Source organism: Protobothrops mucrosquamatus, unplaced genomic scaffold (assembly GCF_001527695.2).
Source record: "Protobothrops mucrosquamatus isolate PMUCROS unplaced genomic scaffold, P.Mucros_1.0 scaffold984, whole genome shotgun sequence".
Lineage (NCBI taxonomy): Eukaryota > Metazoa > Chordata > Lepidosauria > Squamata > Viperidae > Protobothrops > Protobothrops mucrosquamatus.
The window spans coordinates 473,058-491,152 of NW_015387224.1; the positions used below are offsets into that span (position 1 = coordinate 473,058).

Below are 18,095 nucleotides of genomic sequence, written 5' to 3' on the forward strand. Positions count from 1 at the left end.
ATTTGCCATCTGGAGTGCAGGAGTGTGGTGAACCAGCTTTAGGAGATAGTTACTGAAGCCAATTAGATTAATTATCACTCTTCTATTTCTATATGTTTCAGTGTTACATGCTTATATGCTCCAGTCAAGCTCTTTTCATAGGTAGAATAGTATTTCCCTTTCAAAATTAGTAAAATCCTTGTTTATCCTATATAATATTTCATTGTCATTAACTACATAGGTAAACTCCAAGAATGACCAATATACTTGTTGGTATATCTTTATTGAAAACTCATTATTTTCTCTTTATTATTTAATATTTATTATAAAATAATCATATTAATTAAAATTTAAAAACTGCTTAAGTGTTTCTATCCCCCCTTCTTTTTTTACTTACCAAGATTTGCTAACTAAAATCTTAGTGTTCCAGTTATGACCAAACAAGAGTCCAAACTGAAACCTCATTGAAAATCAGTTCCTTGTCTTCTGCAATGGACAATGAATACATAAAGTAAAAAAATGTAGAATGTAAAAACAAATATATGTACATTTTGTGAAAGAGATGCTTGTGCCTTTTCAAAAATCCATGGTGGTCCCCTGTGTATATAAGTCCTCTCAACATACACAATTGTAGAAAGTTAAGTGTTTAAAATGCTCCCAAAACCTAAAGTACCCTTTGTCCAATTTATACAACCTAATGATGCATCTGCAAATACAGAATTACTTTCAGCTTTGACTGCAGTAAATGACAATTACAATAAAGTTATGGGTAGAGGGTTGAGGAAGTCACCTCTCCTGGGTAATGACTTACTTAACAATGATTACTGAATTAGCCCAATTAGAATTATACATCAAACAGAATGATGGTTACCCATCATACTGAACTAACGCCGGTAGCTGAAGTCAAACACTATAAATGATAGACTAGGCAACTATTTACTGCAGTATATTGTGCAAACCCAAACGCTGAATCAAAAGGAATTGCACTTGCTGTTGAGATGTATACTAAGTACAACAGTTTCTTTTTCTGCGGAGTAGAGAACCGATTGACTCAGTCTTTTGTCTTTAATTTTGGATTAAGTAATACTGGGGCTAACGGTTAATATAAATATTTTAATTTTTTAAAATATACAAGGTATTTTCTGTATCGTGCAGGTAATATAAAAAGCAAGCGGCTTTCTTTTCTGCATCAGAAAAGCTAATAAGAACTACACTAGATTGAACAAGCTGCTAAGAGGAATAAATTCCTTATTTGCCAAAACCCGTTCGAGGCGCTTTTTTATTTTTTCTGACCCCATTTTCTATCCGTAGGTGCGGTTCTCTCGCTTCCTCTGCGATTATTGATAGCGACATGGCGGTAACTCCTGCAGGGATGGCGGTGGATGTTCAGGCACGATTTGGGCATTCGGTGAAAGGACTGCTGACCGAGAAGGTGGCCAACTGCGGTACGGATATAATCGCTCTCACTAAACAGGTGCTCAAGGGCTCGCGGAGCGCCGAGGTAGGTGAGACTACGCGGTCCCCCCCCCCCCAAATAGTACTCTGGAACTCAGTTTCAGTCAGTACAAGAGGTTTGCAATGTATGGTGGGATTTGTAGTCTCTTTGAACGCTTCTGCTGGCAGCGTTTCTAAGGGAAATAGTGCTAGAAAACCCAGGGCTGACCTAGAGCTGGTTAGTTTCATGGGATAAAGATGGTCAATTGATTCTTCTTAAATGTCAGGGGATGGAACTGATGATTTTAACACGTTTAAATGCTCAGTCACATTCATCCAATATTATATTTAGCACCCCTATTTTAAAACTGAAGTAGTTCAGACCTTTTGCCTATAATAACAAAGTTCATGTACGTATAGTGGAAGTGTTCTGCTGTTGATTTAGCCAAACAAGCCAATAAGAAAGAACGGAGATTTTTATTCTTGAGTATCATTGGTGTTGCTTTCCTAAGGTTAAAAGCCTATTTGTTTCTGCCCCAAAGACCCAAGTATGTATCAACTATTATCACACTAGTTTTTTGAAGAAACTAGACGAAAAAGCGGTAAATCCCACGGAAATCCTGTAGTAGAAATTAATATTGAATGGTGCTGGATATGTGTTGCCCAATTGCTGAAACTTGTCTGAAAGTAATTTCAGTAAGGTATCATGGCAAGATTTGACTGTAAGCATATCTTTATGCTTTCCTGAGGTATACATCTCCCATCATCCTGTTTATGTTACAGTGGTGGCTGTATTTGTGGGAATTGCATGGTAATACATCTGAAAGGTATCAAATTAAACTGGCTTGGTATGTTTTCCACCAGCCCTAAACTTCAATCCTTAATTCACAAACAAGTAATTACAAATTGCTTACCCTCAGGATATATCTGCTGAACCAGCACAATTGGTGATCAAGAAATTTGAGACCATCAGTTTAAAATAGGCTTCTATAAATCACGATATCTATTAGCATAATTAATAATTACCATAAATTTTGTATTACACCAAAAAGTTTCACTTATCCTTAATTATCATATATTATGAAACTTCTTATAAATAATTTCAGAAAATCCTTTTTGTTTAGAATGTTTGTCCAATAAGTTATTGCTTCTGGATTAAATATGAGTTCATAAGGATATAATTACCAAATCTTACTGTCTCCTGAAAGCTCACTATTAGCGCATTGTCAACCTTGAATAACAGTGGAAGAGCACTAGCTTGAAGAACATAAAGTTTGTATCTCTTCCTATGGCTTTCATGTCTTTTAGTTCCTAGGACAGGCTGCCAGAAATATGGTGATGCAAGAGGGTGCCATTCTGCATTCTGAAGATGTAAGTATGGAATAGAATACTTGCCTGCTAATATTAAATACATACCTCTGTGTGAGTTGCAAGACATGTAGACAAGGAAATGTCAAGTTCAGGGTTGAAAATGAAAAGATGTTTATTTTGTGCATAATACCAGTCAGTCATTTTAATAAATAAAGTTAGGAGAAATCATTGTAACACAAAACATGCATTTCTATACATATGGAAATAGATCAGGAGGAATGTAGCTTTTGCTAAGGAAGAATTTGAATGAAATTATTCCTGAGCCAGAATAGAGGTCTAAATATCACCAAACTGGAGGGTAAAAATGAATATTGCCAGACATAAAACACTTACTTGCCAGAAAGTAAAGTAGTGGTGCAACTTTCTGCTGCTTTCTTTTGTGCAGAAATTCTTAACCTGAGGTCCATGGGTAGATTTCAGAGGCCTTAGGAATTTGGATGGGGAAAAATAATTTGTTTTCATATATATTACTGTTTTTGTAATTGTTTCTTATTTTTTAAAATACTTTGATAACTAATCAATTTTCTTTGTAATACAGTCTATATCCATGTATTAAATTGTATGAATTTAAATATATTTTTCTGAAAAGGTATCTGGAGGTTTTTCCAGAGTCTAAAAGGGGTCCATGGCATACACACACATACACAGAGAATTAGAATCCTACTCTAGTGTATTAAATCTCTGCCATCTACACCTATCTTTGCTTTGTGGTTTTTTTTTTCTGGGCTGCAGGACGTACATAAAAATATATATATACTGGATTTCAGCAACATGTTATTTTCCTAGATTTATGTAGGCTCAGAGGCATTGTTACAAATATTATGCCTGAGACTTACTTTTGAAATTAAAAGATCTGTTTTGAAAAGTTATCAGCATGGACTGGAAAATTGGGGAACATTGGGATAGGTATTTGTGGACATGCTGGTACTCATGGATAACATGTTGGAGTCCCAGACCACATTTTCAGGTTTCAGCCTAATGAGGCCTTTCCCAATTTGATGCTTTCTGATCAGTTTGGATTCTTAACTCTCATAATTCCCTACTATTGTGATCTTTGCCTTAGGAATATGGAGATTGTAATTTAGCATACTAGAAGGGCATCAGACTGTGGAAGACTAGTTTGGAATGATGCCTAGCTTTACATTTTTCAAACAGTTTATTTAGCTTTTCTCTATTTTTTCCAAGGAAAGTGTTTATCATTTTAACCCAAATCTCTATTAATATTTTTCTAGTGTTGAATTGTAGTGTACAAATATGGTGGTAGTTACCCAGATGGATTGTTGTCGACTTTACTAATGCTGCTATTGGGAGAAAATAATTCGTGTAAGAGTTTAATTATCATCATCATCTCTACTCATATGAAAAAAGTGAAAGCCTACAAAAGCAGTCATTTTAAAATTAGAGATTTATCAAAAGTGCATGTTTTCTTCAAATACTAGGACAGCTAAGGAGAACTTAGTATGTGATTATTTCTCATTATCATGTAATGCCAAATGATGATTGCATTGTTCACTTCATTGAGGGAAAAGGCATTTACTTCATATCTGTCTCTTTGCAGAGTTTAAGAAAAATGGCTATTATAACTACTCACCTACAGTACCAGTAAGTATATACACCTCACACACTATATTTGATGGGATAGTCTCCCTGGAAATGCAAATAAATATATAAAAAAAACTGATAGCATATTTTCAAATTTAAAGATTTTATTGAAAATCTTTATGAAGATTTTCTCATTTCAGTCAGATACATTGTTAGTCTGAAAAGATGCTAATAGACTCCTCATTATTGATTACCGCAGAGTAACACAGCTCTCCTCCTACAGCTAAAAATACAACTGAGAATGGCATAGAGTAGACTACGTTTTGCAGGGTAGTGGTGGTGGTTAGAAATCAGCATTTTACATTTTTAATATCAGTGTTATTGTAACATTTCAGGGAAGAAGTGAAGCATTACAGAAGTAAATGATCCTTAAAACCTACCAGAATAGGAAGTTTTTGCCCTGATTTTTGGAAAATTGTATTTTTAAGGATATTCCTGTTTTTATATATATATATAATATATTTTATTGATTTTTTAACAAAGCATAAGTCACTCAATAATTGGTAAACAGCGTGTTGTCTGGGTTACATTTGTAAAAACACTCCTTAACAATTGATTTCTATAATCTGTATTCCATATATTAATTTTAGTTGATTTCCTCTTTCCCCAAAACATCCTTTTTTGCAAACATTGAGTGAATACAATTCTTATTGTTTTAATAAATGACAAAATAAATGGAAATAATTTTTCCAATATTCCTAAAAATAATCATATTAGTATAATATTTCTTTTCAGTCATTTGGGTTGCCTTATCAATCCTGTTACAATCCTTATTTTAGTTTATTTCTCCCACCAAATTCTAAATATTCTTACTAGTGAAGATTTTCTCAACGATTAGTTGAGGATATTCCTGTTTTGTCCTTTACCCTCCCAAACTGAATTTTTTTTTTGAATTTGTCATCTTCCCTCATTACAAACACTACAAACACTTATTGGGGCCCATATGTATCCAATGACTTACCTGGTAAAGTTTATCTGGGATGTGTCTGGAAACTCCAGCGTCCAGTTCTAATCTTGGTAAGATGGGCTTCTCTATGAATTGTTTCTCAGAAAAATAAATTCAAATAAATGAAATAAGGCCCATTCATCAGCAACATGACAGTTGGAAGCAAGTCTTTTCCCTCATAGCTGATTTGCATGGGAAGTCTCTTTTTCCAGGTAATGAAAAAAAATAATCACACTCTGCCCTTCTGAATGTAAAGCATAGCATTCCTCTGTATGTAAGAGGAATTGCCTTTGCTTGTTTACCAACAGAAAAAAAGGGCAGGATTTGGTTCAAAGGCCAGAGGTTTGGAATGCAGTGAATGTCTCCCTTTCCAAGGCCCCACTACTTACTTTTGTCCTGTTTTGTAGGGTAGGGCAATCCAAAGCAGCTTTGGGGCTATATTAAGTTCCCTACCACTGGATCACTTTGCCCAAGGTACAAGCATTCTTGGATACCAACCCAAAGGATAGAAAATAAGTAAGGAGCTTTGATGGGCAATATAAAACAGATATTACTGCCTTCAGTTGTCCTCTTCCCACAACACAGATTTATTTGCATCATTAAAAGTAACCTAAATATGTCAGTTATTTCTAGATATATCAGTAAAGTCAGAAGTCTGTTTGATTTCCATGGATCCTCAGCAATAAATCAGCACTCCTTTTATCAACTCAAAATTCATTTCAACTCACATTGTGTTTGTTTCCCCTTTAGGCAAGAAGCTATTCAAAAAAAGTAAGTATGCTGTTTCTATTTGATTGGGGGGTTATCTACTCTAGAAATCTTTATTACTGCTTTTTCAAAATTTGCTTGCATCCATTTTGTTTGTGTAGATGTTTTTTACATTGCAAATTCGGTAGAATTAGGATTATGCTGCCTCTTCACAGAGCTTACTCAATTTGCACTTTGTATTATTAAATACTAAATATTAATATTCAGTATTCAATATTATTAAACACTACAATGATTTAATGCTACATTAAATACCTTGCTTTTTAAAATGTGAAAAAAAACCATAGATGAAAGCTCAGGTGATTTTTATGGTGACAAGAAAGTAAATCAGATATGGAATTGCTCTGCCTTTTCCCATCTTCTGCCATTTTTTTTTGATCCTACTGATTTTTATGAGAGATTCTTTATTACTGAAGCTTGCATTCTGGAATACGTATAGTAGTGACCAAGCTCTATTGGACACAATAGCACTTACCTCTGAGTAAATACGCATAGGATTGTATTGGAAAGGTACTTCATACAGGGACTAGGCTTAATCTAGACCAAATTCATTCTGCCAATAAGCATCTTTTTATGACTTTTAATTGTAGTCATCTTAGTTTCCTTGTTTTTTCCTCCCTTTCTATCAGAAAAATATAAGCTGCAAATTATATGTACTCAAAAGTTTGTATATGTAGTATGTAAATCTAATAGTTTAGATATTACAGCTAATATTTTGTTTGTATTCATTCGCATTTATTAAATTTGTTTGCCGACCATCTGCCCACAAGGTGACATTTCTTGCTATAAGTAAATTGTAAGCTTTTTACCGTAATCAATTCTATATTAAATATTGAAACAGTAATATTTGTTACACATAAAAATAAATTATGTCCCATTCTTCCAATCTATTCACCATTATATTACATAATTTGGGAAGAGGAGTTCAATGGATAAAAACAGCACGTGCCTCCTTATTTTATTCTGAAACAGCTAGATGCATCCTTTACGTTATGGAAGTCTTTTTTTCAGCAATTATATCTAAGTATTCATATCCACTTGTTAAACTCTCCCACAGCGTTGAACAGTCTTCAAATTTGCGTGATCAGCTGAGCCATCTGCTAAAATGAAGAGAAGAGTTTGTAAGAGGTAACAAACAGTTGGAAAAGAGTAGAAGAAAATACACAGTGGGGGTTTACAGAATACCTTTCCCTGTTCTACAGATGCACTATAAGACTGAGTCAGAAGTTATCTCCCAGATGTAATGCCCCATCTGATCTGGAAATGTGGACAATTTTTAAATTACAAATGCTACCTTTATACTGTAAGAGGGTAGGTGCATCAGTGTATTAAATGACAGTTTCTCTGTGTTGATGCCAGTTTCTCTTTAGCAGCACTGATTTCTTTAAGAATTCATATCATTCTAAATAATCAAATACATCTTTTTCTGGTTTTGAGTACTTCAAGAGATGAATTTTTCCTCCTTTCAGACTTTTTGAAAACTCATAAATTTATAGTGCAAATGCTTGATCACTGATCGTAAAAAACATATAGATAGTTCTCAACTTACAATTGTTTGTTTAGTAACAATCCAAAACTACAATGGCCTTGGAAAAAGTTACTTGGGACTGTACTTGCACTTACAACCATCGCACCACCTCATGATCACAATTGCAATGCTGGCATTTTGCAGCTGGCTTGTATATACAACCATTAGCAGCATTCTGCACGATCATGCTTTGCAACCTTTTTTTTTGTTGATTTTTGACAAAAATTGCCCATTGGGAATGCTGAATTTGCTTAACAATCGTGTGATTTGCTTAATGACCACCATAAAAATTGTTGTAAAACTGAGTCTGGCTGAATTTATGATCACAACCACTTATGACAGAAGTTCTGGCCCCAATTTTGGTTGTAAGTTGGCGACTATCTGTACATGTCTAGTTGAAATTCCTGCATTTATTATTTACATCTATAATATTGGTGGATTTATACTGGTTGTGATGGTTTTGGCAACTGTGCCTTTGTTGGTAATTCAACAAGCTAGTTAAAGCCTCGTTTAATGTGGGAACTTAGCCATTTTCTTGAGAAGGATAACTCTTTGGGCATACTATCTTTAATTCATACGTAAAATGTTTTCCATTGATGTAAAAAAATGTTTATCCTAACCTATACAGTGCTGGTAGAGAATTAAACTGTGCAGGATTTCTGGCAGCCACTATGTGTATATAATTTTTTGATTTAATAATTCCATCATTGCTAAGAGGCCAGAGTGGTAGAGGAGAGTGGTGCTATTTAACAATTGCACTTCCTAAATATTTTTCTTTTCTGTCCTGCAAAATCTGTTCACTGACATTCTGAGGAGCTCAGAGTGAATATCTAACTTCAAAGAAAGTACATGTTTTCAAGGTCTGGACTCTTTGTTTCTTCCAATCTTATCTTAAGTTAATGAGGACACAGTCTGCTTGAGTAGAAACCTGGGAATTTACTTACTTAGATTTGCTTTAAATTCCTAATTTAAGCAAGTTTCTTTTTAAAAAAGGCATGTTTTGTTCTGTAACAATGCTTACATTTAGAGTATAATCTTGTACATAGCAATAAATATATAAGCATAATTTTGAAGTAAACATAGAATTCTGTTATTTTTTCCCTATTTCTTGTTGCATAATCTGTTATGTGAATATAAACTGTAATGAAACAAATCTAGGGCTATGTTATGTATATTTCCTTATGGTAATACATCTGTTGTCAGGTTTGGCCTTAAGAAACATTCTTACATTTTCACTGTTGCTATGCTTCTTGAATTCACCATGGTGTCATTAAGAAATTCTCTACCTAATTAGTAATCTGCTCAGATTTGATTGTGGAGAGTCTTGGAGATAACTGCATGTCTACAATAGTAGGCCATTTTAAAAGCAACTAAAAGCAGAGCTACAGTTATAATATGCATTCAAAATATATTCATTATGTCAATTCATTAATTAGTAATGTTTTTCGTAATCCCCTTTTAAAAAGTACTCCTGGTTTCCTTATAAAATTGCAAACTTTTTGTTTATACCCAGGAATTATATCAGAACAAATGGTTTCATTATAATATTAAAATTATTGAATTATTATCTTCTTGGTAATGCTGGTTTTCATAAACAGTAATAATTAGAATAATTGACGTGCTATTTTTAATATTCTGTGCATATTTATTTTTTGGTAGATATTGTAGCAAATTAAAGTTCAAATAAAATATTCAAAATAAAGTGTAATTATATGAAACACATCTATACAAGCATCTACATGATACTTCATTAAAGTAAATGGAAAAGATGTAGAATGTGTAAAACCTGTGTAGGATTGAATAGGAAGCTCTATTCATCACAGCATGTGGAATAAACTTTGGCTGCTTGTGAAAAAGCTAAGTTAATCAGTAAGGAATATTTGTGTAAGGGGGAGGAAATTCACATTGGATGCTTGTTTGTATTAGTTTTAATGTTGCTATTAATATGCAATTTTATTGTTTGATTTATTATATTGATTTAATAGTTGTATTAGAATAGGTAGAAGACTGCTGAGTGTTTTATTTAAACAGATGGAATGATGAAAACTGCTATATAATCAGTAAGCTGATAGAAGAAGAAAAACATATAACTGGAATAGACATATATTCCAGATAGGAGATAGAAAGTTTTTTTTAATGACTTTTTGCTTAGAGCTACACATTTTTACTAAACTGTAATATGATTGGTTTGGGCTTGCCATGCTGTGTAAATCCTGCTTATAAATCACAGTTTATGGCTTAGCATATTATGTAAATGCAAGCATTTGTGATATATTTTTATGCAAATGACTTTTTTTCCTCCATCCCTTGCAATAACTTTCAGAACAGACATGTTCATGACATCCATGCTTATATATTTTAGTGCTGGTCTACAGGAGGCTAACAATTGATTTTCATTGGAGAAGAAGGAAGGCTTCTTTGTCTGCAATTTGAAACATATTTAAACTTGCTGACTTTACAATATCTTGCTTTTAGTTTGGTTTCCTTTCACCCACATGTCCAGTTCTGGTCTACTGCAAGAGAGCTTAAGTAATGAGAACTACCTGGACAACCCCCCCCCCCCCAATTCTGCTCAGGGAAGGGGAAAGGATCTAATATAACTATTGTCTTACTCCAAAACTGTTTGTTCTGTTTAAGATGAAATTTGCTTTTGCACCTGTTTTTTAAAGTATCTAAGTGAGCATTTATCTCCTGTTACCTCTGTTGTGGTGATTAATGTCTGTCTTATTAAAACAAAGTGACTTGGCTGGGGCATCTTTGGGAGAGAGGATTAAAGATAAAGTTTGAACTATCTGCATAAGTGTTAGAGTAAATAACAGTTTTTGGTTTAAAAATTGCACAAATCATCAGTTTCTTTCTTTGATTTTGGTTTAGTGTGTCGTGTATCTAGCCCATGTGCAAATCATGATACCAACTGGTGGCAAAAAGTAATTCCTGGATGGGGCAGATTTCCCCTCCTCTCTCAAATTTTATAAGTCTAATAAGCAAACAAACAAAACAGAAAAAAATAGTTGCATTGATACCATGGAGTCTCTGTTTTATATGTGTTCTTTTCCTATAATTCCTTGGCTGGATTTATACTGGTCATGACGGTTTTGGCAACTATCCCTTGTGGATAATTCAATAAGCTAGTTAAAGCCTACGTGGGACCTTAGTCATTCTCTTGAGGGGAAAACACTCAGGGCATACTACTGCCAACTCTCATGAGCAAAATATTTTCAACTGATGTAGAAAAAGTTTTATCCTGTCCTAGACAGTGCTGGTAGAGAATTAGCTTGTGCATGTCCTATACTAGCCATAGGACAATCATGCACCAGGATCCTGCCATATCTGCATGATGTTGCCTTTATCTTATTCCCAATCTGTCATCTCATCCCCAAGCCATGTATTAAGCAGTTTTAACTTGTCCTTACCTGTTCTGGTATAAAGGTAGGGTTTTCTATTCTTTTGTTTCACTATAGAGTCCTCATTCTTCTTGTCAGCTATTGGCCAGGCTTATTTTCAAGGTACCTATATATAATGTAAAAAAATTAGGAGTGACTTTTGACCAATCTGTATCAAGCCATTTGTCAAAATTCAGGTCCTCCTGAAGCCTCCTAGGTTAAGGAGAGCAATTGGATACATGGATGGATGGATGGATGGATAAATAGATAGACAGACAGACAGACAAAAAAAATGGTAAAACCATGGGACAGTTGCTGTTGTACACTAAGGACACAGAACGTCTGAAAGGAAGATATACTGTATATGAAATTCTAGAGAGGAGCAGAGATAATATGAGACAAAGGCTTTCATATTGGAAAATGTGCAGAATTTTTTAAACTTGTCCCAAATAGGGAGATCTACTAAGAATGTGTCTTAATGTCCTCCTCCTCCTGCTCTGCTCAGGTTAATATAGTGCAAGAGAGGATAAGCATAAGCTGTTCATTGAGAATGTCAGAACTGTTAGGGTTTGCAATTGCATTCTGGAAAAGTTTTACATTTTCCAAACTAGACAACAGCATTGGAATTCCTAAGCCATACTTTCTTCAAATATTAATTAGGGCTGACCCTGAATAGGTTTCAGAAACAGCCAAGACAGCAAGGTGCTATATCTCCTGAGGGACATAATACAGATGTCTGAAATTGTTCATAACACAGAAAATAGGAACAGAGCAACTTTTCTCCTCCTTTTACCATATAACAAAATCCAAGGTTATCTACTGAAGCTAACTTCAGGGAGATTCTGGAAAACCCCCCACTTTTTAACACATGTGCTACTAAATAATTCCTTCTAAAGAAATGTATCTGCCAGTCTCTGCCGTAGAGGAATATAGATTTCAAGTTTACCAGCCCAGGAATCTCAGTCTCATCATTTTCTATGTATCTTTATTCCTTACTTGGCAAAGGAGTGCTATTTTGTGATTGAAGATTCCAAGGAAAGTCACCAAATAAGATATTCAAACCATATTAGCAAATGAATCGGGAAGCAAATACCATAGATTGATCACAACCAAAATTCTCCCTAATTATCTTATAGTACCTTTTAAAACAGATGGGATTACAGCAGGAACATATTGCCAGCTGTTATAGCTTGCCATGTGTTTGTTTTATACAATTATGACAAAGGCCAAAGTCTGAAGAAGTATATTAAATTGCATGAAGAAGAACCTGGCCAAGAAAGCTGAAGAACAAAAACAAAAATATTTTCCAGCTCGCAATATGTCTACTGAATTCCACCGATACTCTCCAGAGTTATTTAGATCTTCACTGCATTTGGTTTGTGTCAATCCATTGCTGGCATTTCATTGCTGTATTCTCATGGTGATTTCCCACTGGGAAGAACTTTTTCCATATCTGTCCTCCATCTCTGCTAAACTCAAGAGTGCATTGCCTTCATGTCAGCCTGCTTTTAAAACTGAACTGAAGAATGGCCTAATAGCCTCTCCTCATAGTGACAGGCTTTTTCTCCCCCTTGCTATGAAAACACATATAGTGAGGAAATTAGGATAGATCTGTCTACCCACTTATTTTGATATGTAAACCTATTTGGAATGTATAAATTTATATTTGGAAGAAATTGATGAGCATAAATGAAGCTTAAACTCTCTGAAAAAGGAAAGAATGTTATGTGATCCATAATAGTATATTTTGAAAATGCACTGATGCTTCACATTCCCCAGGACCTTTTCAGTTCATCCAGTATGCTTAACTGGATCTTGACCTTTATCCTTCAGCCTGATTTTGCAGATGGTCTATCTATAAGATTTTTGTTCTCTCCCAAGGAAGGCAAACAGCTGTGTGGCCTAGAAAGATAATGTTGTGCCTATTGATTTATGTTAGGAAAGGTGGAGATGTTGAAGGCCTCAGAGGCATTTCTTAGATAAGAAATGGAATCTGTTTAGAGATTTGTTAAACACTTAACTCTTTCTCAAAAAGCCTAGTGCAAACCAGTTACTTTATCCCTGTAACATGATGCAAGTTAAAATGCCATCCCCTGGAGTGCCCAAGCTTAATTTTTGTAATTTCTAGTATGCACAGTATATACGTGGAGGAAAAAACAAGCATTTTCATTCAAGGCTTAATGTCTACATTGAGAAATATAATTTAAGGATAATTCTCTTGTAATTACTGTAGAAATCTAGAGAAAGAGGCAGCTTGCAGCCCTGCCGCTGCATTACTTAACTAGATCTTTGCAAGTGATCAATTTATATGTCAAATAAGGAAATTGACCCATCCTCCCCTCTAGCTTTCTGAATGCAGAAGAGGAAAGAAAAGAAAATGTTAAGAATTGAGACAAGGGAAGGTGTCAGAAGGGAAGATGGGTGGCTGGTATAGATTTATTCCAAACTCTTGACAGTGGTCATATCAGTAAACTCTTGCAGTGTCCTTTGCAATATCTGTGTCCTAGGAGATAAGTATTTACTCCCATTCAGATAAGCAATCCAAGGGAGTTTCTCACAGCTGTTCATTTAAAGTTAGGGTCTCAATAGACATCTGTAGCTTCAGCCATTTTTTTTCTTCTTTTGCAGATATACTCTCCTTGGGTTGTAACATTAGCCTTGTGGTTTCATCTCCAGCATAGCATCTAACCTTGCATTTAGCTTTCAAATTGACTGAGAGTACAGCAGAATTTTAATTAAATGCCAAGGGCAGTATAATCTCTCCCCATGTTTGAAAGTGCTTTATAGAATCATAAAATACAATTTAATAAACTCGAATTGGCTTTGTATATATGAGAGAAAGGGCATGAAATGAAGCAAATAGGTGACTTTAGTATTTAAGCAAAATACATTCTCTTCATTGGAGAATGAAGGTGCACAATGGTTGCACTTTGAGGCAACTGATACTGTGTGTGTGCATGTGTGTGTGTGTGTGCATATATAGGTACAGATATAGGTAGAGCAATATAATTGCAGACATAGAACACTGCCTTAGATATATAGATTAATTCAGGTTTTGCTATCAGAAAAAAAACTGCAAAATTGGCTATTGATTAACTTTAAAAATGTTGAGTAAGGGCTAAAACATGTTATTACATCCTACTTTTCATCCATCCAGGCCTACATGTTAAGTCTTGCAGTAGTCAAATTTAATGTAGGATAGGAAATGATGTTCCTTAATTTTAGAAACAAAAGAGAAAGGAAACAAGACTGCTTTGTAAAACTGAATAGAGGAGACAGAATAACTAGAATTATTTTTTATCCTCTGTCATGAATACAGTGACATTTTTTTTCCGAAAAAAAAATAAAGGAGCAACCTGAAGAAGGGCATAGCTAAAAGAGTATAAAAATTGTTTATAACTTTACAAAGGGAAATTCAAGAGCAAAACTAAGAAAAACTGTGCCTGAGGTGCAAATTCTATTCAGGATTGACCATTGTTGACATCTTTTTTATGTAGTCATTTGTATGTCTTCCTATGTTTAGACATTCAACAACCCACTTGGCTTTCTATTGGGAATCAACCTTAAAGTTGTTGAGCAAATGTTGTGCAAGTGCCAGTGGGGGCTTCCTGGATTTGAACCTTATGGCTGATAAATGCTGGTAAGAGTGAGTTGTTCATAATTTTTCTGTATTCTCTCACTAGTGCATCTTATCTTGTAAAGCTGGCTGTGCTATGTGGCTCAGAACAGGAAGCCAGCAAGTCAGAGTGGTTTTAATCCACTTATAATTCTCATGGTGTTGTTGACTCTGATATCTAGCTTATAGTATGGCAGCTTTCAATACATACAGGGGCACACTATTCAGCTGCGGAATGAACTAGCCCTACTGCTGATGACCTGAGGGTGGCAGCTGAAGTTCCCCATTTAGTTCCAAATAATTTCTGGAGTAAGTTGTTCCTAGCATTGATTTTTGCTGCCATATTTTCTAGATATACCTTGTAGGAGAAAGTCCAGTCCAATATTACTCCAAGGTACTCCAAGGAAATTTTGGTTACTTCCTTTTGTATTCAAACCACAATCATTCAACCCTATTTTTCTTGTTTTTCCATTTACATTTTGTAAGTAAGTACATCTTGCATTCAATCTTTTTGTTTCTCATGAGATAGTTACTTTTTACTTTCATACTAGCTGTACCCAGCCACGCATTGCTGTGGCTCAGTCTGGTAAAAGCGTGTGTTGCTTTTATGTCCAACAGATGGCGCTGTTTTTTTAAAAAAAGCATGTTTTTACCTGTCACAGGTGTGACATCTATATAATATAGGTATATAAAAACACGCGCGTATTCGAATGCAACGTTGTGTCAAAATTTCAAAGCAATCAGTGAAGAACTTTCGGAGATTTAAGATTTTGAACAAACGAACATTTACATTTTTATTTATATAGATTAAAACTGAACAGAAGCACAGTCTAATACATAGCTGTTTTTTTTTATTTCAAGACACTTTCTCCATGAATTTCCGCAATTTATGTACTTGCTGTTTTTTGTCATTTATTGCCATTTTACAATTGTTGACTCTTCTCTATCAGATATAACTAAAAATATTTCGGCAATCCTTTGAAATGTCTATGACAGCTAACACAGCTAGCATCAAAGAAAATTTAAATATAACATTTTTGTGTGTACTGCTCTACATATATTTCCTATTCTGCCAAAAAAAATAAATAAATGGGTGAGAGCCTTTAGTTTGATTTGGCATTGCAAATATATATCTCTGTTCCATAATGCAGTTCTAAAATATACAACAGCCCCATCTGCTGTACAGTCATTACTTTTGCCTATTGCTGCTTTGTTATTTAATTCCTGGTGATTTTTGGAGCTGTTAATAATTGACTCAAATGTAATCACTAAGCATGTGAACTAAAACTAATTTATTTTCTAAAAATAAATCCTTTCTAAAAAGGATAAGCAGATCAATTATTAATTAGAAGTTTTACCACGTGGTGTTTAGATATATACAACTTTTTAAATTTTATCTTTTGGTGTTTTTTGGATAACAGACTATGCTTAATTTTGATAGCTTAATATACTAATATATATTATATTTTATAATAATAATATATTAATACAATTAATATAACTATTCTCATATAGAAATTAAGCAAAGCAGAAAGATGCTTCTTGTTTTTACATTTTTATTACTTTTTTTAGTTGATGGACATGGCTGCCCAAATTGCATGTTACTGTTTGGGTAATAAGAAAAATTTGGATTTTTTAAAAAAATGAATTAACTTACAAAGAGAAGTAAAGAGAGAGAGCATAATAGGAAGCAAAAATGCACTCTAGTATTATAATTTGGGAATGATTTTAATGGGCAGAAAATTAAACAAAAACATAATTTATGGAGCTCTGTAAATGAGGGGTAGATACATCCTTGCACTGAATAAAGGAATTAAATCTTCACATTGAAAATCCCTGTTCAGTTATGATTCTTTTGAAGTGACTTTTCATTAATGATATAGTGCTTAGTTTACTTCAGAGGGGACTTATAAAGATCAGCAATCTGAGGCCATGAGCTGTCTCTGAGGAAGGTAACATATGTAGCACCCAAGGGACAAAAACCTTTCTTCAAATTTTATTTTATTTTTTAAAATAGCAAATAGCCTTTTGGGGCATAGTTATACATGCTGTACACCTGCCTTTCTAACTGAAATTATGCCTTTAATCTCATCTTTGAATCTGAAGATCCAGTTAAACTAATCGAATGAACAAAGACAACTGAAGTTGCAGTGGCGCTACTTAGTCTTACAATGTAATTTTGAAATAAAGATACAATATTCAGCCTGGAATTCACATACAAAAAATAAATACATAAGAAAAAACAGCATGGTTTGAAATAGGATAACGTATACAATAATAAATCATGACCTTTAGATGTCCTGTTTAATTGATGAATATTTTGTAATTGGGTGTAAATGAAAATGTGTTATAAGGGACTATCTGAGAAAGTGGACAGGGCTCTTGCAGCTACTACTTTGGCCATCTCTGTGTTAGATCCTTGTCTCTTTTGGCTGGTTAAAGCTGCCTGGGAGAGGACATCTGATTTGGTCTGGGTTTTGGTTAATCATTCCTTGAGAGAGGGTGTGGCTCGATTGGCTCTCAAGAAAGCATTGGTGCACCCTCTCCAGAAGAGGCCATTGCTTGATCCAACCAGCTTTGATAACTTTTGCCAGGCCTCCAACCTTCCCTTTTTGGGAAACGTGGAGATGATATTTTCATGGCACATGCAGAGGATCCTGGATGAAGCAAATTATCTGGACCTTTTCAGTTTTAGGACTGAGATGATAGCAGTGTGACCATCCTCACTCTTTTTGACCTTTCAGTGGTCTTTGATACCATCAATCATAGTATCCTTCTGGACTGATTTTGACTGATTTTGGGAGTTGGGAGTGGGTACCACTCTTGTACTGGTTCTTCTTGTTCCTCTGGGGTCAATTCCAATTAGGGTTAGTATGGGGAGAGAGAGATCCAGCCTGCGGCCCCCACTTTATAGTGTGCCCCAGGGCTCAGTTATCTCTCCCTCTATTTCAAAATTTAGATGAGGCAACTGGGAGCAGAATGGGAAATTTAGGCGCCCACCATTGGCCATGCCCACTTTGCCCCCAGCGACCCGCCTCAGCCCATTCGCAACTAGCTTTTCTCCTCTGATGGCCCTCCCCCAGCAATTCTCCATGGCTAATGGCCCTCTGCCCCCAGCCCTTTGGCCTGGCTCTTTCTCCCAGGCATCGTTTGTCCCGGGCATTTCGTTCCGTGGGACAAGAAGCCACCAGCCAATTTATGAACATGGCCATTGGCCATTGAGAATCGCTGGGGAAGGCCAATGGAGGAGGAAATCTAGCTGTGCATGGGTTGAGGAGGTGGCTGGGGGTAAAGTGGGTGCTGCCAAGGTCCTAGACCCATTGGGTGAGGTGATCCAAGGGTTTGGGGTGAGCTATCATCAATATGCTGCTGATACCCAGGTTTATATCTCCATTCCTGGTCCTCATTCAATTTTGTACCATGTCTCTCAGCTGAATGGAGAAATAAGAGCAATCAAGCTGATGGTAT

At 35.1% G+C, this 18,095-nt stretch overlaps 1 protein-coding gene across 1 annotated transcript; it reads left to right on the forward strand.

Moving 5' to 3' along the window:
• Window positions 1-1,301: 1,301 nt before the first annotated feature.
• On the forward strand, window positions 1,302-8,698 carry BORCS7 (BLOC-1 related complex subunit 7). The gene is made up of 5 exons (XM_015819777.1): window positions 1,302-1,480; window positions 2,722-2,784; window positions 4,343-4,386; window positions 6,083-6,103; window positions 7,158-8,698. The coding sequence occupies exons 1-5, from the start codon at window positions 1,331-1,333 to the stop codon at window positions 7,207-7,209; spliced, it is 330 nt and encodes a 109-aa protein (XP_015675263.1). The 5' UTR covers window positions 1,302-1,330; the 3' UTR covers window positions 7,210-8,698.
• The last annotated feature ends 9,397 nt before the right edge of the window (window positions 8,699-18,095 follow it).

What these genes read in the sequence shown, in the direction of transcription:
- BORCS7 (XM_015819777.1), top strand. Translation starts at nt 1,331, where the DNA reads ATGGCGGTAACTCCTGCAGGGATGGCGGTGGATGTTCAGGCACGATTT. An exon ending in CCATTCTGCATTCTGAAGAT is followed by an intron (nt 2,785 to 4,342) that starts GTAAGTATGGAA and finishes GTCTCTTTGCAG; the next exon opens with AGTTTAAGAAAAATGGCTAT. An exon ending in ACTACTCACCTACAGTACCA is followed by an intron (nt 4,387 to 6,082) that starts GTAAGTATATAC and finishes TTTCCCCTTTAG; the next exon opens with GCAAGAAGCTATTCAAAAAA.